This window comes from Oculina patagonica, chromosome 3 (genome assembly GCF_052425735.1).
Source record: "Oculina patagonica isolate OP01 chromosome 3, crgOcupat, whole genome shotgun sequence".
Classification (NCBI taxonomy): Eukaryota; Metazoa; Cnidaria; class Anthozoa; order Scleractinia; family Oculinidae; genus Oculina; species Oculina patagonica.
In genome coordinates this window covers 19,499,672-19,525,257 of record NC_135760.1, presented here as the reverse complement: position 1 = coordinate 19,525,257, position 25,586 = coordinate 19,499,672, and the positions used below count along the sequence as shown (strand labels likewise).

Genomic DNA, 25,586 nt, shown 5'->3' with positions numbered 1-25,586 from the left:
ATCAAACAGGTAACATCTATATCAGAATGTAATTTACTCATGTTGTAAACGGATAAATTATCGAGAACAGAAGTAAACACTGAGTAAACGCAACTCAATTCTCTTTAATCTGAACATCCGAATAACACGTGTAACTGCACATGCGCAGTCCTAACAATCTGAACAATACATATGACCTTGATAGTGCTTTCATTCTGGAAATTCCTGGATGTGTTTCATGAAGTTCATGCAATACTTTCTCTTGAAGGGAAGGTGGTACAACAACCCGAGTACCCCACAACACACAGCCTTGTTGGGTTGTCAGTTCATCTCGTTTATTCTTGAACGGTACTAATGTCGGATCTACTACACTTGGCCATCCACTGATGACATAACTGTACACTTTGGATAAGACGGGGTCAACCTGGGTTTCTCTTTTGATCATCTGACTGGTCACATTGGTTACAACTTCAGGTTCTAAGAAGAAGCACTCGACATTTTCACATTTGGGTGACCATGTTTGTGGCAAAGGAAGACGTGACATGCTGTCTGCATCAGCATGCGCTGTAGTGCTGCGGTACTCAATTTTGTAATTGTACGATGCCAGGATGAGGGCCCATCTTTGAAGTCGAGCTGCTGCATGAGCAGGAACTGGCTGCTGTGGTCCAAAGAGGGTGAGCAGATCGAGGGCGATGATCTGTTAAAATTGTGAAGGAGCGACCATACAAGTACTGACGAAATCGCTTTAATCCAAAAATGATGCTGAATGCCTCCTTTTCTAACTGGGAGTAGTTTTGTTGGGCTCGTGTCAGGGTACAAGAGGCGAAGGCAACAGGCCGAAATTGTCCATCTATCTGATGAGACAGAACTGCTCCAGCACCATACGATGAAGCATCACATGATAGAAAAATGGGAAGTGTTTCATCATAATGTACCAACGTTTTTGAGCTAAGAATCAGCTGCATAGCGGCAACAAATGCATCTTCTTTAACTTTAGACCATTTCCAGGGTGTATTCTTCTTCAATAGGTTGTGTAAGGGTGCCAGGACTGTGGAGTGATGTGGCATGAATCGTGAATAGAATATAAGTCCCAGAAAGGACTTCAAGGCAGCAACATCTTTAGGTCTTGGGGCGTCACGAATGGCTGTAAGTTTGTCTTCAGTGGGATGTAAGCCCTCACCATCTATCTTGTGACCAAGATAAACCACTGACGCCTGGAGGAATTTGCACTTTGCCTTGTTCAGTCGGAAGCCAGCATTAAGAAGTCGATCCAAAACCAAAGAAAGAGTGTGGAGATGGTCTTCTTGATCTGTTCCTGCCACCAGAATGTCATCAAGTCGACTCACTGCCTTCGGAATGTCAGACAGTAAGTTGCCCATAATTCTCTGAAAAATGGCTGGACCCGAATGTATACCATTTGGCAACCTCTTAAATGCAAATAGTCCAATGTGAGTCTTGATAGTGAGATAAGGCTGTGATTCCTTTGCAATGGGTATCTGGTGGTAAGCTTGTTTCATATCCAAGACACTAAACACGGTGCGTCCCCTCAAGGCTGAATGCATGTCCTCAATCTGAGGCATAGGATAAGTTTCTACATTAGCACATGTATTGTATGTTACACTAAAATCTCCGCATACACGCACTTCTTCACTCTCTTTCTTTCCAACCACCACGATAGGGGCTGCACTGACAGCAGAAGTAACTCTTTCAATAACTCCATCCTTTTCCATGTTAAGCAATGTGCTCTCCACTTTTGACTGCGGGGCGTAAGGAACTGGTCTAGCTTTGTGGAATTTAGCCTCTTTACTTTCATTTAATACAACAGCCGTGCCCGTGTAGCATCCAAGTCGGGTCTGAAATAATTCACTGTATTGTTCAAGGACAGAGTCCAAAGTCTGGTTACCTGTCGAACCTGGCACTGATGAAGTGGGTGAGGGTAAGGGGCCAATGTGATTCAACCCTGGCAGGTTTTTCCAATCTAAATTGACATCCATGAGCCAATTCCGACCAAACAAAGCACATGATCCTTCTCGTACAATAAGCAAGGGCAATGAGTACTGTGATCCCGAATACTCAACATTCACAGATGCTTCCCCTAAGGGATGCACAGTTTCACCTGTGTAGGTTGACAAAACCACATTGGTTGGTTTCAGAGTAACATCAGGACAAACTTCTTTTATGAAACTAAGTGGTGCAAGAGACAAAGCACACCCAGTGTCTAACTGCATTAAACAATCATTGTTCTCAATCTTCAATGGCACAGAAATTTCAGACTTGGACATAGCATTAACATCATACACAACATACAACTCTTCTTCTTCAGGTACCTGTTCTTCGGGAAACCCTTCTTCGACACACATGTTATTCACTCCACTTTTCTGACAAACGCGAGCAATATGTCCAGTTCCATTGCAGTTGTGAAACACAGCATTTCTGAATCTGCATTTAGACCTTGTATGGTCAGAATTACCACATGAGAAACAAGTGTAGGAGGTAGACCGTCGAGGCGATTTAGGAAATGACCCTTGACGACCAGCTGGTGGTAAGACTGGAGGTGTACTTGAACTTCGGCGCGAAGGAAGGGCAGGTGGGTCCTTGGCGACTGCATGTACTGGTTGAGACAATTGCTGCTGCACTTGCATGGATTCTTTCGCTGCTATCTCATCAGCAATTGCCACTTGCATCGCTTGTTGGAAGGTGCGATCTTCACTTAAAAGCTTTTTACGAGTGGCCGGATTGCGAATCCCACAAACAAACTGGTCGCGAAGCGAACGATTTAAGAACGCACCAAAATTACAACTGGAAGCAAGATGTCGTAAACGAGCACTGTACACGGAAACAGTTTCATTCTCTTCTTGAAAACAACGGTGAAATCGGTACGATGTGCAACTTCTAATCGTTTAGGTTTGAAATGTAGCTCAAGTAATTCACATAACTGCTCGAATGTCTTGTCCTTTGGATTTGCTGGACTGCATAAATCTCGAAGTGTTCCGTATGTCTTCTTGCCGATAACTGAAATCATCACTGCAACCTTCTTCTTGTTCGCAGCTGCTTTATCAGCTGTGGAGGCATCAGGAGCGTTATGGCCAATACTATTCGCAACGAAATACTGATCAAGTCTTTCATGATAAGCCGTAAAAGTCTCCGTAGAAGTATCGAACTCCCCAATGGAACCAACTAGCGGGGAAGCCATAATGGCGGCCGAACAAAAAGCAAGAAGGCAAGCAACCACGTGCACGGACAACAGAAATTAAACGCACAGAAGAACTTCGTAATTTTCAAAATCGCCATGGAGACAGCAACACATCACTGGAGGATCCCATCCTCGTCGCCAGATGTTGTAAACGGATAAATTATCGAGAACAGAAGTAAACACTGAGTAAACGCAACTCAATTCTCTTTAATCTGAACATCCGAATAACACGTGTAACTGCACATGCGCAGTCCTAACAATCTGAACAATACCTATTATATAACAACTCACAATAGATTAACTTCCTTGTTCACTTTTAACATGCAGTCAGATCGAAAGGTTTGACCTAGGATTGACTTTTAGGCGCAAGGACTTGATGGTTAGCACTTGGGGTCTGATAGCAAGATCCGCTTTATGTTCTTGGCCAACACAGTTTATTATCACAGTGCTTAGCTTCTTCCTAACCTGGAGTATAAATACAGTACAGCCCAGTTATAAAGACGCGCTTGCAAGAACTTCTTTTTGCGTCCGCAAACTGAAACCTCTTGGAACGTATTGCGGGACGCGCTTTCGTCTGTGCTTAAATCTTCACTCAGCTGTTGAATGCTGTTTGATCCATTAAACAGTGTGTATGATAGTGTTACTGCAAACGGACATCACATATCATTGAGATAAAGAGCTCCAAACGCGCTCTAAAACGACCTAAGTCTATATTTTAAGTCTTTCTAATAATGGAAAATGATTTCGTAGTAGACTTTAGGTGAATGTCCCTAACGTTAAGCAGTATTATTTTTTTGCAACCAATAAATCCGTTGATTCTCACTGACCATCAATTTTAGTCACGCAGGCACCACCTGGAACTACAACACCTACTACTGCGATTCCAACAGCAACGCCTCCTTCCCAGTCTCCACGCCTAATGTTTCTACCATCATCACCGCATCAGTCTTCAGGTGAGCATCTAAAAAATATCTAGTTGTGGTCACTGGGGGGGGGGGGAGGGGGGAGGGGGGTCGCTGGTAAGAATACATAGTTAAATACTCGCCCTTCATCCAGGTTTTACTTCCCAGACTCAAGAACTTTTTTGGCATTTGGTTTTCACATATACGGAGCTTCTTCTTATCTAAAACACCTTGGTCGCAGACTCATGAAAAGACTGGTAGATATTAAAAACTTGCCTCAAGTGTTACGATTGTCTGAAAGTGTCGAATTTGAACATTTATCATATAAACTAGCAGGGTTCTGATTGGATAGGTATTTGTTTGTACAAGAACTGTAATTTGTATTTCATGTCTAGATTTCAAAAATCAACAAAAATTGTAACTTTTGATTGTCAACGACGTACGTGTTGACAACGGCCCTAATGAGATCGGGAGCACTCAAATTTTGTCGATTTTGGTCTCTCGACTCTTCTTGATATATACCACCGAGCTAAAAAAAAGCCAGAAGAGTGGTAAAATAACTGGACTCTGTAAAGAATCCTAAGTCCTATGCATGTTTTGCAAACTCAAAAGTGGATCCGATTTTGTTAAAAGAACTGAAGCTCTAGTGTCTCTATTCTATGAGAGTGATGTCAATGACTTTTGTTAATTTCTTTTAATGTTTTATATTTGCTAGTTTGCGCAGCCAAGGTCGAGTTGGCCTTTCTGATCGACGGGTCTGGAAGTATAGACAAATCCGGGTTAGAAAATTTCAGGCGGACGCTGAGCGTTGTCAAGAAAATTGCTAGCGGCTTCGAAGTCTCCACATATGGTGTACATGTTGGAGTTATTGTTTTTTCCACTGGTCCCAGGGTTTGTATAAGCCATTCCTTAATATTGTTCTTGATACTGGTAATATTAATCTCTGCACTCTGCTTTAGATGCACGACATTTTAAATGAATCCAGTAAACGAATTCTTTTGGTTTCACATGTTTCTTTAGTGGTAAAAGTAATGCATTTGCCTTCTTTTAGTCGACTTTTACGTAAATTTGCATTTTATTTTAAAGTACAAATACTAGAGTGAGTAATCTAATCATGAGGTGGAGTTTAATCGCCTTTTGTCACAATACTATTTATTTCTCGAGCTTTTAGACTAGAGCCTGAGATTAAACGAATATTGACAAAATGCATGTGAAATTAGTTGTATCCTATAATTTCACGATAACCTGTCGAGAAAAATAATAACATATTATGTGTTCTGAATAGGCGACCAAATTAACTGGACATACCTGAATTGTGAACTTCTTTCCGAGGCTTGATGGATTGACATGTTTTCCCTCGAATTCACATCATCACATGCCACACGTATGAACAAAATATCTCCATAAATGAGCTTTCCCACTTAAATGTGTTTTTATCTGTTCATGTTTCCTCAAAGGCCATCGTTTTCGACTCCATATTGGAAGTCACCTGCAAAACCAAAAGGGTCCTAAAATGAATTTCCCGCCAATATTAAGAAGTGTTTTGTCATTCATTGTATTATCAACCACAAAATGCTTTTCCTTTAGGTCGTTTCAGGTCTCAATAAGCATCATTATGATAGAAGCAGCGTCCTTGAAGCAATTGCTGGAATCAGATACCCTGGAGGTCGCAGGAACATTGGAGTCGCTTTGGATTTTGCAAGAAACAAGCTTTACCACGAAAGTGATCGACACGGGCTTCCCAAAATGCTGATTATTTTCACTAGAGGGGGCTCGCAAGACCCAATTGCCGCAGCTGCGCAAAGACTCCGAGATTCAGGCGTGACCATATTTAGCGTTGGAGTTGGTAACTACGACATTCAGCAGCTGAGAGTAATGGCTACAGACCCAGATTCAAAACACGTGTATAAAGTTGACTTCAATGACCTTGATGCGCTTGCTACATCGATTAAATATAGAGTATGCAGGGGTAAATTACCTTTATGTTCTTTGTTGTTACAGTCTACCTAATATGTGTATAAGTAATTCAGTGAAATACTTCTTATTAATCGAGAGTGAGGTCATTACAGGGGAATCTCAGACAGAGGCCTTGATGTATTGACCGAGCGATAGCGAGGTCAATACATCAAGGCCGAGGTATGAGAATGCCCTGTAATGACCGAACGGACGAGGTTAATAAGTTATTTATTATATGTCCTTTTAGCGGTATTCTAAACTGAAATATCTAAAAAACACCAAGGTGAAACTCGCTCTCGCTCTCTGTGGCTCTCTTCGTCGCTCATACTAAAGAAGTATCGGTATGCTAATATTTTTCTTTCAGTTGTTGAAAAGATAGTTACATTTTGTCGGTATTTATTGTCGTTCTCGCAATTGCGCTAGTAGCTTTTACTCACAACTCAAAAAACCGCCGAGCCGAGAAAATTTTTCATAATGCCCGGTCATTACAAGAAAATAATGCCCGCTCAGCAGCCAATCAGAGCGCGCGTACTATTGTAGCCATATAATAAAAGCGTTTAATCGACTCCTTTCTCTCACAATGAAAGTTTTTTTGCGGACCGTCAGCACTTGGTTTACGGCTCACAAATAAACATTAAAAGCACTAAATTCCAATAACTAAGCAAAGATGAATTTCCGAAATCAGTTTAAATTTTTCACGGCTTTGTTTTGTCTGTCTGTGTGTCTAAATTGTCTGCCAGTCTACGTGTCTGCCTCAGTCTGTCTGTCTGTCTCTCTGTCTTCTACGTATATGCAACCCAGCAACACTCCGAGATATTTATAGAATTTTTTCTTGCGTTTAGGTTCCGGTGGAATAATACGAGCACCACGTAAGTAGTAATTCACCACAAATAGAGCGTTTTTCACTTAAGTATCGAAAGTAAATTGCGTTTGCTTTGGTTTTGCATTACTACGCTTAGTGATTGGCTTAAAAATCTCGCGCCACTTTCTCAGCCAATCAGGAGTAAAACCAAAACCAATCGTGACTCGCTCGCGCACGTTTTCCCGCGCTTCGCACCAGCTACATGTATTTGCTTCGAGTTTTGATTGGTTCACTGGATTGTCTGTGTCCTTTGTGATTGGCCAGAGTGATTACTTTGGTTTTGGTTTTACAAAACTCAGTTGAAAACTGCTCTATTGTACTCGGGCATTAGAAATGCATAAAAAACTTTTTTTTAAATCTGCATCTTGGAACAAGAGCATCAAGCGTCTTTTTTTTACTATGTGAAATTTTGAACGTTCGTAACAATTAATTTAGAAAACGCGCATATTTCCAGATTTAAATTATTAACTTTAAGTGCAAATGATTAAAAAAACTGATCAACTAATCTGATTAAAACTGATATATGTTTTTTGTTTTACGCTTATGACTCCTTGCCCGGAAATCCAGCTCCTACAGGTAAGTACAAAATATGTCTTATAATTATTTTACCTGCCATGCAAAGTAGGTGGGTAAGGTAGGTATGTCACACGGATAATTCATCAGCTTTAAAAATACTATAATCCTAATTTACATAAATACTTTAGCTCTAAGATGATAAGCTATTATTAAGAAAGGCTATTTTCCACGAATGCCGTGCCTTAGAGTACTTGTTTTAATAGACCTTTAAATTGCCCAAGGGACTCTGCTTGTCTTACGTTGGAAGGAAGGCTGTTCCATAAGATTGCGCCGCTATAGAAAAAGCTATTTTTGTAATAGTTAGTGCGCGGTAGTAAACATTGAGTTTGTTCTTAGAGTCCCTTAGGTTGGACGCAGTTTCTCGTTTTTCAAATTGGAAGAAAAGAGAGTCTGGAGCCAACCCGTGCAGAGGCCCATCGTGGCTCTTTGATTTTGATGCTGGCGTGCTAGATTTTTCCATCCAAGAATGTCAAATAAATCACCAGCGTGCGCGTCAAAGTATGAGAATGTCAAAACACGGGCTGCTCTATTTTGTAGCTTTTGTAGCTTGTTTTGCATTTCAATATAGTAAAGTTCTATGAAGCTATGCATCTTAGGCCTGGCTTAATAGGCAAACTTCAATGCAAATCCACTATTCTGTTTTAGTCTTTCTCCTTTCGAGCCAGAAAAGAATATAATATAGAACCCAGAGAGTACAAGTTAAAAGAGGCTGATCAATACACTCCTAATTAAATTATCTTGCAGTGTGTAGAGCTAAATTGGATCTCGCCATCCTCATCGACGCATCTCAGAGCGTAGAAAATTTTGCTGACCGAAGATATCGGATATCCGTACAGTTTAGCAAGCAACTTGCTGTGCGAAACTATCAGAGATCTCTACAGTTTATCAAGCAACTTGTTAGTGGATTTAATATCGCCAAAGAAGGAACACACGTGGGAATTGTCGTCTTCGCTCGAGACGCAAAAACCGTATTTGGATTCGAGAAATATTTCAATATCTGGACGATGTTGAAAGCAATTGATAACATAAAACACCCGCAAAGGGGTACTTTCATTGGAAAAGGTCTTGACGCGGTGCGGACCCAACTGTTTGACGCGAGCGCGAGGCAAGGAGTACCAAGGATATTGTTGGTCGTGACTGATAGTGCGTCACAGGTTTTTATTATTAAAAATTTTTTAAAAAAAAAAAAAAAAAAAAAAAAAAAAAAAAAATTAAAAAAAAAAAAAAAAAAAAAAAAAAAAAAAAAAAAAAAAAAAAAAAATTAAAAAAAAAAAAAAAAAAAAAAAAAAAAAAAAAAAAAAAAAAAAAAAAAAAAAAAAAAAAAAAAAAAAAAAAAAAAAATTAAAAAAAAAAAAAAAAAAAAAAAAAAAAAAAAAAAAAAACCAAAAAACCAAAAAAAACAATAATCAGAAAGGCCTAGTCACAGGCAGTTTTTAAAAGTGAAAAATCGATAAAATCGATATAAACGGCGCAAATATTACTTATGTAAGAAGAACTCTTTAAACGACTTTTTTTGGCATATTGCAACCGGCTCCTTTCATTCCTAAACAGCCCAAACTACAATACGTCATGAGAAGAAGTGAGCCCTCAGCTGCAGATGGAAAGGGAACAGGAGCTCATGATCAGAAAAAAGAGAAAAAAAAAACACACACACACTCATCGCTGCAAACAGAATAGAGGGACGCTAAGCGGAACTCTATCGGCTGATTAAACAAATAAAGAAATTTAATAACTAAGATATAAGAACAGCTTTTTATACTAAACTAGCACACAGTCAAATCTCTCCTAACGGACACCATCTTAAGACGGACACATCTGTTAGACGGACACCTGGGTGTTTTTTCCCGTCCCTACCGTTTTTCAGTCATTTTACCGTTGCTGAACTCCCTAAAAGACGGACTCCTCACTAAGACGGACAATTAAAGCCGTGCCCGACGGTGTTCGTCTTAGAGAGAGTTGACTGTATACTATAATTTCGAATAGTGAACACTCCACAAATGTGCTATAAAAGCATGGGATAAATTATACAGAGTAAGGGGACGTTTGTAAATAATGACCCTAGTAAGAATATTTCTCGAAATGATAAAAACATAAATTGCAGTTCCCTTTTTAAGATTCATAATCTACTCAAAACATTTCGTACTGGACATATGACCCATGCCAATTATACGTACCTACAGCTGTCTTGTTATTCTAATATAATTTCTTATCAAATCTTAAAGGATGATGTTGACCAACCTTCAAAGAGATTGCGAGATATGGGTGTAACAGTTTTGAGCTTAGGTGTTGGGAGAGAATATGACGTCAATCAACTGAATGCCATGGCAACCGATCCTGATCACGATCACGTCTTTACATCAGACTTTTCGCATTTGCATTCATCTTTAGTTGAGAAGATCAAAGACAAGGTTTGCACGAGTAAGTTCGATAGCATTCTAGAAGTGCTGAAATACGAAGAGACTTGTCGCAAAGACATGTAGTAGGGACAAATTCACAACATATACACGCCCAAGTAAATGTAACAGGAACACTTTGCAGCGACATGACCCATGCATTGCGCCATGATGGGACGTGTTATTAGAGCATATACCTGCTACATATCTTGTGTGTGCACACGTTCAATTCTTGGACGCTCCGGTTTTAATAATAAGGAAGCTTAAGCAATGACGGCGGCCACGCCTTGTAAAAAAATGACAACGTCTGGAGAAAAATGAATTTATATTTTACTCGATAGTCTCGCGATTATCCAGATGTATTCAGTGTATCAACTGGTTAAGGAACTAGCTCCAGCTAAATATCTAGAAAGAGCGTTCATCTCCAAATAGAAATATGAAAATTTAGCAGTCGTCGTTCACATTGTCTAAAATACGCAGAATTTGGTGCTTTCACGATGTTGCTTCAAAGAGAAAGGCCAATTCAAGAAATGTACCAGGATTTGAAACGCACGTGTAGAGGAATTGTTCTGCTCTTTTGTTTGGTGACGTTCTTGTTCACGTTGTCGTAGTAGTTTGCTTAAGCTCTCTATCATGTCAATCCCGATGACTTGCAAAAAAGTAAAATGTTGTTTCCACTCCTGTGCCAAGACTAACTTTTAAACTAACTAACTTTTAAACACTTTTACTAACTAACTTTGGATGTTATAGGAGGAGTAATTCAGTTAAAATAAGTTTCATGCACTATTAACGTTTGGACACACCCGAGTTTTAATTGTCACTCCTGGCGATGACTTGCAAAAGTAAAATGTTACGCTTAACTTCTACACCTATACTAACATGGCTAGCTATCGTTGGATGTTATATTAAAGAGCGGATTTTCACTAAGCGTGCTCATTTCTGTACTAAAATTGAAAACTTTTTGATCCACTGCAATTACACAACTAACTAAGGCGGACAGTTTTATTGATGACACTGCTCACACGTACCTTAGACATAACAACACTAATAATACGATATCAGTTAACTTGGCTATATATAGTTTGGGGTGTCAATAAAACGGCGCGTCTTTATAATCAAATGCATAGTTCCTAAGTTCGCTCGTTAACTCAGGAATCAGTGTAGGAAGGGATCACATATTCTGTCTTGTGACCCTTCTGATAGTGAAGATAAATTAACGATTCAATCAATTCATTATTTTTTTCTAGGATCTGGGGGAGTACTCCAAAGAATAGGTATGTGTTTTTTTTCTTGTTTGGCCATTTATTGTAGTTCCAGAGGGCCTTTAAGGAAATCTACTTTTTCAGTCTTATGACATATTCTATTATTTAAGGTGGAGGTATTATCAGAGCAGATGACGTCACGAATTTTGGACCGCAAAATGAAAAGATGGTGGACGATGAAAATTCTAGAGGGGAAATGATTGGTGAAGGAGGAATGGAGCAGCAATTTGGGTCTAATGAAGACGAGGAAACGGCGTTTGAAGAAGAAGGTAACATATCGGATCGAAAACGAAAGCCGGAAGAATTCAATCGAATGAATGGATGAAATGAAAATCTTAATTGAAGTGTCAAAACCGCATAGCTAGGGAAGATTCCCTAACTAGTTTGGGTACACATGATTAAAAAATACAAAAAGTGACAATTAATAATATTAAAAACTGTGTAAAATACCAATACTAAGATAAAAATCTAATAATAATCATACTAATCTAATAACTTAAAAATAGTTGGTCTAAAAGTGTAAAAATCGAATTATAATCGCTGAAAAGTTGATGTAAAAATGATATAAAACTAAATAAAGGTATAAGATGAGCAAAGGGAGCAGCCGTTGCAGCCATCGTCAACTAATAGACTGATATCATATTAACGTACAGTATTTTATGTCTAAAAATATTTATGTAGATCGTGAAAAGAAACTAGATCGAAAAAACTTTGGTGAGGGGTTCGGGACATACGCGACCCCTGATGGCCTTGATTATGTAGAAGGATCAAGTATTACTGAGAGTGAACGCAATGGAGTAGATAGTCGAGGTGGATATGGTATGCCCCTTTTGCCAAGTGGAAAGGCAATAAAACTGAGAGGAAATAGTCCACAAAGTCTTGGTATAATGATGACTGGAGGCGATATCAGAATGAGGTCAACTGGTGAAGCTTTAAGACCCTTTAGGAATAGCAGTGACATTGAAGGGATGGAGACGGCATCTAATGCAGTACCTCGACAAGGAAAGGCCGGAAGGGGCATGGGAGCTTCAGAAATGTTAGATGAAAAGGAGAGTTTAAGTGAGGGTGGTAAACCAGATACTCCTTCGGTGTCATCTCAAGGAGAATCTTCAACCTTAGATAGTTATCTAATGAACGAGGACAAAAACTTGCTGGGAGAAGGCATAAGACGAGGGCCAACGGGTGCAGCAAAAAAGCTCTCTCGTGAAAGTGAAGCGCCAAAGACAGCAGGGTATGCAAAACTTCAACGTGAATCACCAGATAGGGCTACCGGAACTACCGCCACGCCAGATGAAATGGAAAATAAAGGTTCGCGAAGTCAAACAACATACTCCAGAGGTCACTTTTAAAGGAAAATCCGAGTCCTCGGATGGTTATCCCATGAATAGGAGGAAAAGAGTATCTAAAGTGAAAGTACCTAAGAACGATACAAGCGAAGAGCGTATCGCTGAACAGTCTCTACTTCACTCTTCGCATGTACATGAGAAAAGTACCAACGTCACCAACAAGCAAGTTTACACAAATGGAGCAAATTCACAGATGTTCGAGCAATGGGCAGGGTCACTGAGGGCAAAGTCAGCGGCCAAACAAGCGCCTCGTTCGAGAAGAAACGACTCACTGACTTTCACAGGAAGGCCTTTGGTTAAGGGGGCAGCATTGAAAGTCGGTTCAAGACTTAGGAAGATAAGTGGTAAGTCGAAAAGCTCCTACTTCACGTTCAAATAGCTCGTTCAAATCAGATGACAAGACAGTGCAACATAGACCCGAGGCCGGTTCGGGCACAAACTTAACATCGTGGTTTTCCTAAGATCATTAAACGGCTTTTGCATAAAGTAAGTTTAACTGTCTCACGCATGGGAGCTTAATTCTTAGCAAACTAACTGACAAAAGAAAATTAGTTACATCTTTTTTTTTCATTTTATTTACCGAGCTTAAAAATTACTATTTTTCTTACTGAGGTGTAACTGCCCCAAACTTCGAATTGTTTGTATACTGAAAGCATTTGAGGGGTCAATAAAATTCATACCAGTGGAGTGGAAGGCGGAATAGGACACAAGTAGACATGTGTAGCCGGAGCAATGTTCTTGTTTCGGTCTGAAATCATTTGACCTTCTCTAATATAAATGTGCAATGCACATTTTTCAACCAATGAAAATTGTTTCACTACGAGAACACAAACGAGAACACACCTTAAAGTCTCGAGAATCAAATGGCGTCAGATTTTGATACATAGAAATACTAAGTGTACTAGAGAGATAAAGCTTCACGTTTGTTTTTCCTGCGAACTTCAAAAAATACAAATTTTGCCGTTTGTCGTTTGCCGCTTGTATGTCAAAGTGAGTAGTGTGAATAAGTCAATTATTTTCTATTTCTCTGATTGATTATTTCAATAATTAGAGAAAATGTAAAGAGAATCAGCTGCATTCTGACGTTTGCCGTTAGAAAGTGAAGCTTAATCTCTCTCACACACTCTAATTCGTTGCTATAAAATCTAGGTTTCTGGTGTTGTCTGTATTATGTTACACACCAACTTATCATACCACAAAAGAGAACGTGAAAAGGGGCTTAATTGCTTTTCTCTAGATCTACTATCAATCCTTCAGAAAGTTCTTTTGTCGGAGCGATAAAAGAATAAGATAAACTTCGGTAATCTCTTGACATTCTCAGTCTTTGTTATTCTTTGAACGCACGATTTTGGAGTTAAAATATTAAAAAAGTATTTGTATATCTTTGTATCACTGCTATAAATTTCGCTGAAATCAGGGCTGACACGAGGGCTGAGATTTCAGCGAAATTTATAGCAGTGATACAAGACAGAGAATGTCAAGAGTTTACCGAAGTTTACTATCAATACATGATCAGTTAATAAAAAAGTAACGACTATAAATTAATACTAATGCCTACTTTTTTCTTTCAGCTTATCCAAAGCCAGTTGCTCTGTATCCCCTCAGCGCCAAATACCAAGCGAAAGATGTGATTGGTGGAAATACTCCTGGAGTTGTACACAATGTTGCTCCGGCAGCGGGACCTTTCAACCAAAGCGGCAATTCTCTCTCATTTCTGGGCGCCCCGGACAGCTATATCGAGTTCCCAAATAACGGAAAATTAGACGCGAAAAATTCTATATCCCTCTTGGCGTGGGTTTTACCAAAACAGGCAGGTCCAATTTTTAACTACAAGACAGACGGTTGGGGTGTAAATTTTTGGATGGCGAGACCCAGAAAGCTGTTTGCACGGTTCGTTGACCGCGAGCAAGAGGCACGTTTACCCGCAATAAAAAGCACTCACATCAAACCCAATAAGTGGAATTTTGTCGGCGCAGTTTACGATCAGAATTCTGGACGGGCAAGCTTGTGGATAAATGGAAAGCTGGAAGACAACAAATATATTGGCAACATTTCATTGGCGACTAATTATCCTGTGAGAATGGGCGCTCGAATCGGCGACAAGCGTAATTTTCGCGGTCGTATATCGTGCATGCAGGTTTATAACGAGGCACTCAACTCGCGACAGATCAGTGTTGCAAAATGGAAGTGTCGATCGTTTGAAAGAGTTTATAAAGCAGGCATGAAAAGGAATTCCTCACCAAAGACACGTGACGAACTTTGGGACTGACTCTTTCACAGGACGAAATGACAGATTTCCTAATCTTTTAAGGAAATTAAATGGCACTTAAAGGTCCAAATCACAACTTAAAGTTAATAATACCTTTAGGAAATTTAATTTTCAACTTAAAGGTAAGGTAGATGTAATGGAACTTTTAAGAAGTAAAGGATTAAACCTTTGAGAGAAAACACTGTCAACTAAAATGGCGGATATGTTTCTTGAAAAATATTAAAATTATATCTTAAAGGTTTATTTGTTTTTTGCGTAAAGACTGAATTTAAAACGCGTAGACAGTACTGTCGTCTTTAAACTTCAGAAGAATAAAGTGTTTAAATTCGTTTGTCATAAAAGTGCCAAAATTTTGATAATTTTATATGAAATAAGTTATTATATCACGCAACTCCATTCCACCAATTTCAAATTATATTTACTGAATTGTAGTTTCCAGTTCTTTTCTTGTAAACTCTGCTAGGTCTTTTGTGTACAGATAAAGAATGGCGCCGGTGATTCAAAATTAAAATTTGAAACGAAGAGAAATCGTAAACCATGTTCACTGTGAATAGTATAACCATTAACTGCCAATGCGACGCTAAGAGCGTTTCCCATAAGTCTGAACTGGCCGGCGGTCCGGTGGTTTTGAATGTGAAATGGCCCCTTTTCCACGAGAATTCTCCACAAATCCACCACAACAGTGTATAATATTTATGTATCGACGGTTTTGATAGGACAAATCTGATTAACAAAGGAATTATGTTCTCGAATATGCCGGTCCGGTTCCGACTAATGGAAAACGCCCGAACCGTATGGGTGGCGAGATTTACAGGGCCACACGACAGAGATGTGAAAAACAGGTACACGGAGCCAAAGAGGAGGTGAGAAGGTAAACAATGGACACAACTTTCCGAAAAAGGCAGAAAACCTGAAAAAGTGGGCTTCCATACAGGTGAGAAAGTCCCTGTGGACTTAAGTGTCATTGCCAGCTATATATTCTATGAGGCACTGGAAGCATTTTTAGATTTGCGCGTGGACTTGTTTCGTGCACATTTTTGCAGTGAAAATAGAAAATAAGCGGACTACTATAACGGCTTACTCAAATAAATAAACCTCTAAAAAATATCAAGAAGGCGACCAAAGCAAACTAAATATGTAAATTGGACGACAAATACCTGAACATTAACAGCGAGCGCCCATCTGCTGAGGAAGTAAATCTGCACTATGATGAGCTTCGACCGGCACAAAACATCGAATTGATAGCATCGGAAGCGTACAAGGGGGCCATACGATTGATGAAAACGCTGCTACGTACGGCGTGGATTAGACTGCAAGACCGCAAATCTTGTTGAAAGAGGAAGAAAACCTTGCTGAATTGATGCGATTAGGGCCTGATTACATTGCGAATCTCAGCCCGGCTTCCAAAACAAATCTTCTTATAAACACGTCTGGATGCACGTGCGGATGCGCAGTGGTGGTTTTCAACAAAAGAAGATAGCGGCCACGATAATTATTCAGTTTTAAAAGTGTTCAGCCCGGGCTGAAATTTTCCATGTAATAGCAACAAAATTCCAGCCCGGCAAACCGGGCTGAAATTCGCCATATAATCGCCATATAATCGGGCCCTTAAATAGGCCTGCAGACCCCGTGGGACGTTTAGGGTCATAATAGGCTCTATTCACTAGGCCGTAGTTAGTAGATGGATGCTTAAAAGTCAAAAGCAATGTCTGTATCGAACACAAGATCGCTCGATTGGAAAAAAATGGCGAGTTTTGCTTAAATACGAACAAAATCGTGTAGATTTTTAGCATGTTCGATCGACATATCGAGTCAAAAATCCGCTTTTCACACTTTCATTACTCACAGCAACTGAAAAGTTTTCTTGTACATTTTCATCTTCCTCCAATGCGTCAAAAATTGCTTCCAAATCATCTCTAAATATGAAAAGCGCGTCCATATCTTCTGCCATCTTGTTTCAGTGTGTGCAGGGTCAGTGTCACGTGACGTGCAGGCTCATCATCCGAGAGCCGCTATTGTTTGGCGCCTTTGAAGTCCGCCGGCTTTCATAACCAGTCTCCTCGACTAACTATGACTGGGCTCAGCCATGGCCGAGCATTTTAGCATTGTGCGCGAGCTAGCATTGTATATAGACATTTTCGCAGTGAAATTTTGTAATCTGGATGAGCTCGATGGGGTCGGGTACTTCGCGTTTTACGAGTTCATGTAAATCAGTGGTCACAAAAAATCAACAAACAAACAGAATAAAAAATAGAATGCCTCAGTGCCAGCCTCCTCCTCAGACGCTACATACTTTTGAGGCGTCTGGGAACGAGGCAACCTCGGCCTCGGGTGATCAATTGACATAGCTAGACTGGAAAAACACACAAATCAAATTTGATCAAAAGGAGGTAGTCCAGGAGTCAGTAGCCTAGTACTGTTAAAACGAGAAAGTCGACTAGACTTGCTCAGCTGAAATCGACTAAAAGGAGGCAAGAGGAATAAAAAATTTGATATCTGGTGAAAGCTGAACTGGACCGGCGAGTGTTCTACTGGGAAATGTGACGGCGGAACCCCGAAAGGTAGGGCTTTCCACAAGTTGCTCGGCAACTTTTTGGCAACTTTTTATGTTTCGAGCAACTTTTTCCCCTTCGAGCCACTTTTTTCCTCTCGAGCACCTTGTTGCATTTTGAGCAATTTCCATACCGAAGATCTCCGAAGATTACCCGAGTGTTGTTCAAAGGCAATACGAACGTTTCCGAAGTTTTACGAAGATTTACGAGGAACATCTGAAGACATTTCAACTTTCGGCTCATTCTGCATTAAAGCATTACAAAACTCGTCAGCAAACATGAAGTCATTGATATCTTCACGATTTTTCACAGTTAAAGAAATCCTTGTTATTTAAGATACTTCTTTTGCTGTAAAAATGTATAACCCTGCTTAGAACTCTTACCCTCCAAGGGAAATTAGCATGTATTTAGAAAAATTATCTTGATTAGAAGCAGCGGTTTGGATTTTTTGGAGCAACTTTTATTATCAGAAGCAACTTTTTTGGTTTTTTGGAGCAACGTTTGAGCAACTTTTTGAGAAATTACGGGCAACTTTTTGGGAAATCTCGAGCAACTTGTGGATAGCCCTACCGAAAGAGCGATAAAATGCGGAAAACACTGAATCTTGCGTCTTTTTAAGTATCACACTTACAATATTTATACAATCAATGGAAAACTACTTCTACTATATGTATGCGTAACTAAAAAGTAATGCATGGCTGGAGGCACAAGACGCACGAAATACCGCGTAGCGGTTTCCTTGGCAACGTACGAGGTAAATCTAATGCCGGCCGGCGCGGTATATTTCATGACAACAATAAATTGTTTCAAATCAGATTCAAACAATTTTATTGATTTATAATAATAATATGGAACATTACAACTCTGGAAATAAAGTAGATATATCTACATAAATACAAAATAAAATAGAAACTTTCGCGAAAAGTTATTCGTTTTGTCCGTTAATACATAACTATATGTTGTTCATATAGTCCTTATTGGTCCATATCTTCGGCCAAGTGTTCATTGTAGATGTACAAACCGAGGGCCAAAAACACCTTAGTTTTCCATTGGGAAGTTAACACTCCGTTTCCTTTTGTATGGTGCAGCACTTTCAGGAATGCACATGCCATCATAGCATCCTAGGGGCTCCCCCTCACACTTCAGTCCCTCACAGGGCATTGCGCTACAAGGGGTGTTCACTGACAGACACCCGTCCGCGACTCGTTTTGGACGCTGGTGCTGAGAAAAGATAGAAAAAAGTAATTTAAATTATTTATATAATTTATTTTTGTCTATTTATTTTAAAGGAACTGTGTCTCGGATTTTAGCGAAATTTAGACATGGGAAATGGCCACTAACTTTTTGGTGAAATATAAAAAAAATTACTGCTTGAAATAGTGACGGAACATTTCAATAACACAGCAAATGCAAAAGAAGGAACGGATGGCCAAATGTGAAGAAGATTGAAACGGATTGCGATGTGGGTTTTTGAAATACTGTTGCGCTGAATTCGTTTGCTTGTAACTTAAAATTATAACGCCCGGAAGACCTGTTTGGTTGTAATGAAGCTATGGTTTTGCCATTGCGATCCATAGAAGTTATTTCCTTAAAAACAATTAAGTTTCGTAGCGAGTATTTAGCAACTGACTTAATAAAATAAACTTAACTCAGCCGTGACACAGTCCCTTTAACTGAGGTTATATGACTGTAACGCGTTGTCTTCAAGTTAAAAGTGGAAAAATGACTGTACGTTGGTTAATCAGTGAACTATATGTTGGTAACGGTCATTTCATATTTTATCTAGTTCATTATATATATTTGACAAAAATTACAATCGTTCATGGCAAACAAATAGCTCAATTCTGGAAAATTATATAATAATCATTTTGTTTATCACGGCTTGTCTTTTCTACACACGCTTTTCTAGGAAACTTTAACATATACTTCGTTTGCCAATTCACGGCCGGCCCTTGATTGAATAAAGGTTGAAACTATATACAGCATATAAATTTAATCTTATTTCCAGAAAGCAGTGATCGATATCTGTGTTTTGTATTTGTTAAATGTGAGTTTTTAAAAGAACAGAAATTTTAATCTGCTAATTTTGTCAGTTATTTTTTTATTTTTTTTTTTTTTGGGGGGGGGGGGGCGTTGAAAACATTTGGTCACATTAACTCAACTCAACTGAACTAATCGTCGTTCGTTAAAAGGGCTATGTGCTCCGCGCCAACGAGTTGCGCAACTTATTTCAACGATGTATGATTAATTACGGACGTTAAATCTAAAAAAATTAATCGATACTAAGCTCTCGTTTTCGCCGACATGTACATTTGACTGATAGCAAAACTGAATCCCTTATAAAGCCGGAATGAACTAGTGGAGAAAAAAAAATTACCCGCGGCGACTCTTTTTATTAGCAAACACAATTTCATAAACTTACCATTTCCCTGTACGCTCTGAGAAAATCTCTCGCCATCATCTCTTTGGTGGAAATAGCCAGAAGAAGAAAAGCAATCAACAAGATTTTCTTATCCATGGTTTAGTTGAGCAATGCTGGATTTGACTGCAAAATAAACGATACGATGATGGTGAAGTTAACGCGAGAGAGGATGATTCCGTCTGTAGTCGGTGCTGGGACGCGAAGATCTTTTGGAGCTTGCTACCGAAGCTGCAGCTCATTTTATTACGTTTTTACTAAAGCAGCATTGTTCTTTGATTCTAAAACTTGCTGCGCCTTGAAAAAAACAATTACGTCTCGGTAAACACAAAACTTTGAATAAACGAGGAAACCTCAACTTTAAGTTGAGGAAACGTGTTCTTGCCGGGTGGCGCGTCAGAGACAAAAAGTTTATGCCCAAAATAGACTTGAAAGTTTTCCAAAGGAAGCGGTCACTATAAACACAGCTTTATCTCATTACAATGGCTAATATATTCGACTTACGCGCAAAGCCTTTGTTTACATTTTTGATAACTTCTTCAAATAGTTTAAGTGCAAAATTTTTTTCTCTACGAAATTGACTTAGTGCTTGAAACCACCGAACACTATATTATCGGCTCAGCATGCCACCTCAATCAAAACGAAAAAATAGTAAAGAAATGTGGAACGGGGAGCGAAAAACTGCCAAAATGTTGTCGTATTCAAATCAATAACATTCAAATCACTTCTAAATGTATTTTAATAGCCCTGCGAAATCGTTAATCGAATCCATTTGCGCGATTGTCAAATACACCGTAATTTATACTTACTATTGTTTACAAAACGATACAGGTATCATTAACAGCAGGTTAATTACACGAATTTGTGTTTAAAAAGTCAATTCGTTAATAGCAGCTTGAGAAACTAGGCATATGTGCCGAAATGTTGCTTTATTACCAAAAAAACAATGACGCCAGACTACTTAAAGAATATAAGAAAGCAATTTGAAATCGCTGCAAATTTGCTGTTTACAGTTGGGTATATTTAATTAGTTATATCTCACAGAACCTCTTATTTGTTCATTCTGATATTTTATGAAGTATATCCAGTGAGTCAATATCATTAAAATAATTTCAGTATAAAGATTTTACACGCGGGTGCGCATATCTTTCAGTTCCCTGTTCTATTTATAAAATTAGTATTATTACCGCCGATGTAAAGATAATGCTGCCTGAGATAACCTTTTCCTTAAAAGAATTGCCTTTTGCGGTGGAACACCTACACCGTAGTAAGAAAAGATTCGTGTTCACGTTCTTCTTCGAAAGCCGATTGGACTTCGGCAGCTATTTTCGAAATCTTTGCATCGAAAATTCATATATTTTACAAAACCTTTTTTTCCTCCGAAACGTTCGGGGTTACATTCCGTGTCATGTCATTGTTCACGGGTAGACTTTTTGACTGCTTTCGATTTCAAGTGTTTTAATACGTTCGGACATCATTCCCGACGCCAAACTGAAAGTTGAAACTCTGTGGCAAATGGCACACAATAGGCTTTAATACATAATCGTAACTTTTTTCAGTCAAGTCGGAAAACTTAGTGGCCGCTGGCGTCATTGGTTTTTGTCGGACGTGGAAATATATCATCTGATTAGGATTAGACGGCACTGAATTAATTCTCTATGTGCTCTTCAAACAAACCGCAAACAAAACTACATATTCCAAAAATAAATGCTCGCGACGATCCCAAATATTTGTCTTTGTTATTTGCAGATTTTCGTTCTCAGCGCCATGCTTCAATGTTTATCATTTATAAAAACTGGCTTGCAAATTCCCAAGCTTGGACGCCGATGTGAAGGATAAATTAAATTCTAGATCTAGAACTGTCTTATTAAATGAAACAAGGTTTTTTTTTAAAAAAAAAAAAATAGTTTAAAATCGTGTTTTTTCTTCGAAGAGAAAAAAATGCAGATAATACTGAAAGCAAAGTTAAGAACTATTGATTATTCTATGGTTTTTCTTTATACGTTATGTAATTTCTAATTCACCCTTGTAAAGAATTCTGTAACTGAATATTACGGAGCCTTGTATACTTTATACGATATACGTATATACTATATACTGTAAGTGACCACTACATACTATATACGATGAACTCCTACATACGATGCCTTTGGTTATCGCTTCTAATGAACTCCACAATTTTTCTGTGCATGGTCTATATTTAATCGCTTGTCTTCAATTCTCTGATTAATGAGAAATCTTGAGAAAGGTCAAGCAAACTATATAAACAGTAATCGTTTTGACTCATGGATCGACCTTTCGCTGCATCATGCCGGCATAGTCTTGCGCAAAACGGACTGTTCGTTTAAAGTGTTGAGTCTCCGTACAATTTGTCGCATATCGAGTGGAATGTTTGTTGTGAGAATTTGGTAGCGCCTTAAGGCAATATCCTTTCAATTGACGATTTTCACCTGTGCCTGATTGTGTCTGTTTTTTAAAAGGCCATTACGTTTGTTTGTATGTTTGCTTGCAGGTCAGAAACTTGACAGAATATTTCGATTGTATTGAACAAATTTCACATTCAAATTTCAAATTTCTAGGATATAAAGTGTACAGATTTTACTCCAAAGTAAAGATTAATACTTTTGGAATCGCCGTTAATATTCATTATTCGTCATTATTAATCGTCATTATATTCACAGCAGTAGCATTGACAAACCATTGTATATTATCGGTCAATAGCCCTCACAAGGTGAATTAAAGCTGTCAACATTACAATTTTCCCATTCGCTTATTTCTTAAGAATCTGTTCAGTGGGTTTCACTTGTTTCACTTCCTTGAACATTTTTGTGTTTTCCGTGATTGCGGAATTGCGGAGCAAAGGTTGTGTCTAAAAACAAATTTTGTTAAGGTGATTATTCATTCAGTATCCGTTTTGGTGAAGATTGGCTGCGACCAGAAATGTGAAAAATAACCAAAGCAGAACAAAACATATAAGACAGAAACAGTTTATCGACGGAAACACCCAACATGAACTCATGTCCGATGCCCAAAAAACGATATCCCTCCCTTCCGATTGTGTTTGAGTAAAAAGGTGTGTCTTAGTGAGTTCACTATCACGTGCCATGATTCAGAAAAACGGGGGCAATTTTCAGTCAATATTACGATGGTCTATATAATATGAAACAGAACTTTTAGAGCGCCTTTACTAAAGTTGCTATAACTGTTGATGCATGCTTAGTCGGTTACCTGACTCCTTCAGAACGTTGAACAATCTTAGTCAGTGTCTCAAGACTAGTTGAATTGAACTGAGCAGTCCACACGAAGTAAAGCCTTTTAAGTTGATAAATAATTTCGTTTATCTTCACCTTCCTTTAAAAATGACCGTCTTTAGCTGTCCGCCCATGATCGGATATGTAAGCAAGTCAAGAGCATTCCGGCTTTGTGCGTGTCTAATGGCCGTTTCTACCACCCACTCATACCGCTCACCAGCAACAATTTTCCCGTCGAAACTCTCAAAACTCTCAAATTCTTAATTTGTTTTTTTCAAAATGCATCTATTGTAAATTGCAGCGATTTTCAACTATTATTAGTGCAGTATTCTGCGTTAAAGTCGCGATATTTTAAGGCATTAAACAACAATCGATGTTGTCGACACCCAAAGAGACCACGTCTTTTTTGTTTCACTGTTAAAGAATTTCGCGTCGATATGCAATCAGCCAATCGGAATTGACAATCACAATATTTCCTTTTCCTCGAGGGCGTAATATTATAATTTGTATTTAATTTGATTGCTTTGATGCAGATTATTTTCTTTGAGCTCTTCATCTCCGTGTTGAAAAGTCAGGTGAAAAGTCGCAAACATGTTAACTTTCCTACAAACGAGTGGACTTGTCAACGGAAGGAAATATTGCCATGAGTTTTCCCACACATACTTATCAAAAAACTGTTAAGAACATTTGTTTTGTGATTTTTAAAGGGAAATTTAGCAAGAAGAACTTCTATGAAACGGACGTTGATATCACGGCAATGCAGAAATAGAAATGATTTATGTTTATTTGAGCGTTACCCACGGGGTACTTGACTCGCCCACAGGGAAGTCAACTTCCCGTTTTTAGAGCGAGGAATACGCATACATCCTACTACCTGTCAAGCCACAGGCTTTTAGAACGAGGACTAATAGAGTGTATTAAGGCGGAGGTAAACGTGGATTTAAGTGAAATTTTAAGAGGTTTTGAGAAGGGGGAAAATGGAACATCACCAGACAGTTGACCCCTCCCGCACGTAAGGTTGCCAGGGGGACTGTTTGGTGGCCATCTACTAATTTTTAACTTTAAATTCAAATGTTAAAATCACATTAAATCTTCGATATTTCTTATTTCTCTAATCCTTTGAGAAAAACTGTCTCCTCCCAGATACCCCCGAAAATCACAAAAAACAAATCAAAACAAAACACCACAAAACATAGAGGGTTTTTGAATTGCTTAAAACGCGAACAAGATATTAAGCGGTAGCTAAACGGACTTCAAATGTAACCTCGCCTTAAGGCGCCACGTCACGGACAATACATTATGAAAGAAATAGCAAATGCTTTCAAATTTGTCATTCGTAGTCCATCTTAATCTTTGTCAGTCGAAACCAACCTTGTTTATTTTAGGCTCTTTATACCTCTGATGGTGTTTTCTACGTGAGAAAACTATTATTTTGAGGTTTCCCTCAATTATTTGAAAGTAAGAATGACTTGAAATACCGTGACATATAGCTCCTTTAAGACCTTCCCGTTGCTACCCTTCCCTTTCCCTGCTTTCCCTTATAGAATCTACTGTAGGCGAGTTCAGTTAACCCGTGGGTGGGTTACTTTGTGGCGTCCGTTTACCGTTCAAACAAATATAAACATTTATTTTATTTTTTTGTCCTGCTTCAACTTCCGTTTCTTACTTCGCAAGGAGCTGTTGAGTGCTTTTCACCGAATCAAGAAAAATTATGGTTGGGCTCTTGTGATATACGCAAGGGTTTTCTACTCAGAAAGGTTTGATTACAATTTTCATTATCATAGTTATTGGATAAAAAAAATCTACCCTCGGGAATTGACAAGAAGGGTTCGAAAGGGTTGTCCAAAAATGTGACACAGCTTCTTGTAAAAGAAACTTGGCATTTCACTTTTTTTATCACCTATAACACAAAGATAATACTCTGCTTAATGTTAGGTTTTGGATAATACTTTGATTTGGTTCTTTCGATTTGTTTATTTTTCTCAGCTTTTGTTAACTTCTGTCAAACTAATTAATTGACTGATACGTACTTTATCAAATGGCGAACAGGTATGCAAAGAGTTTATCGACTGACTCCTTGAAAATAAATTCAACCAGGTGTAATAAAAAGCCTTCGGGCTATGGAAATGTTTTATGCATTTATGAAATAAAATATATCTTTCTATTTTTAATAATCTTGGAGCTCCATATGAAGACAGTTTGACTATCAACTGGCATGTTAACATTTTTTTGGGGGGCTTAGCTTTCAACCGTTAAAGGCACATCCTCTTTTAGTTATCAATATTTTCTTCAAAGTTAAATGACTTATTGTCAGTTAAAAATTCACAATAATTCCCCCTTTCTATTAAAACAAGGAAGTGAATTGTTTTTTGTTTTCGTTTAGCTTTGCAGGAGTTTTTAATATATATTAAATTGAATGTATATATCATGTAATTTGTCTTTTCTTATTGAAATGTTAATTGTTCAGAATGGGCATTTCATGAGCTCACTGTTACTTTATATAAATATATATATAGAAAAGTAACTGTTCATTAAAAGTTATCGAAAGCTTGGACAAATGGCGAACAATGGAGTAGGATATCGTGCTAATTTTTTATCATTTTATTCAATTCCCTCGGGCTTCCAA

General features: G+C 38.5%; 1 protein-coding gene and 1 long non-coding RNA gene across 3 annotated transcripts; one reads left to right on the top strand and one right to left on the bottom strand.

Annotated features, from left to right (window-relative positions):
• Nucleotides 1–12,503: 12,503 nt before the first annotated feature.
• Nucleotides 12,504–14,738, top strand: LOC144645881 (uncharacterized). Its single transcript, XM_078505408.1, has 2 exons — nt 12,504–12,813; nt 14,041–14,738. The coding sequence occupies exons 1-2, from the start codon at nt 12,504–12,506 to the stop codon at nt 14,736–14,738; spliced, it is 1,008 nt and encodes a 335-aa protein (XP_078361534.1).
• A 3,369-nt stretch (nt 14,739–18,107) lies between these two features.
• LOC144645705 (uncharacterized) lies at nt 18,108–20,021 on the bottom strand. Of its 2 annotated transcripts, none has more exons than XR_013569329.1 (2): nt 19,713–20,021; nt 18,108–18,511 (listed from the first exon to the last, which is right to left on the bottom strand). It is a non-coding gene; the product is annotated as an uncharacterized LOC144645705 (long non-coding RNA). The 2 variants fall into 2 exon arrangements; XR_013569330.1 differs by having other exon boundaries at nt 18,108–18,505.
• Between the last annotated feature and the right edge of the window lie 5,565 nt (nt 20,022–25,586).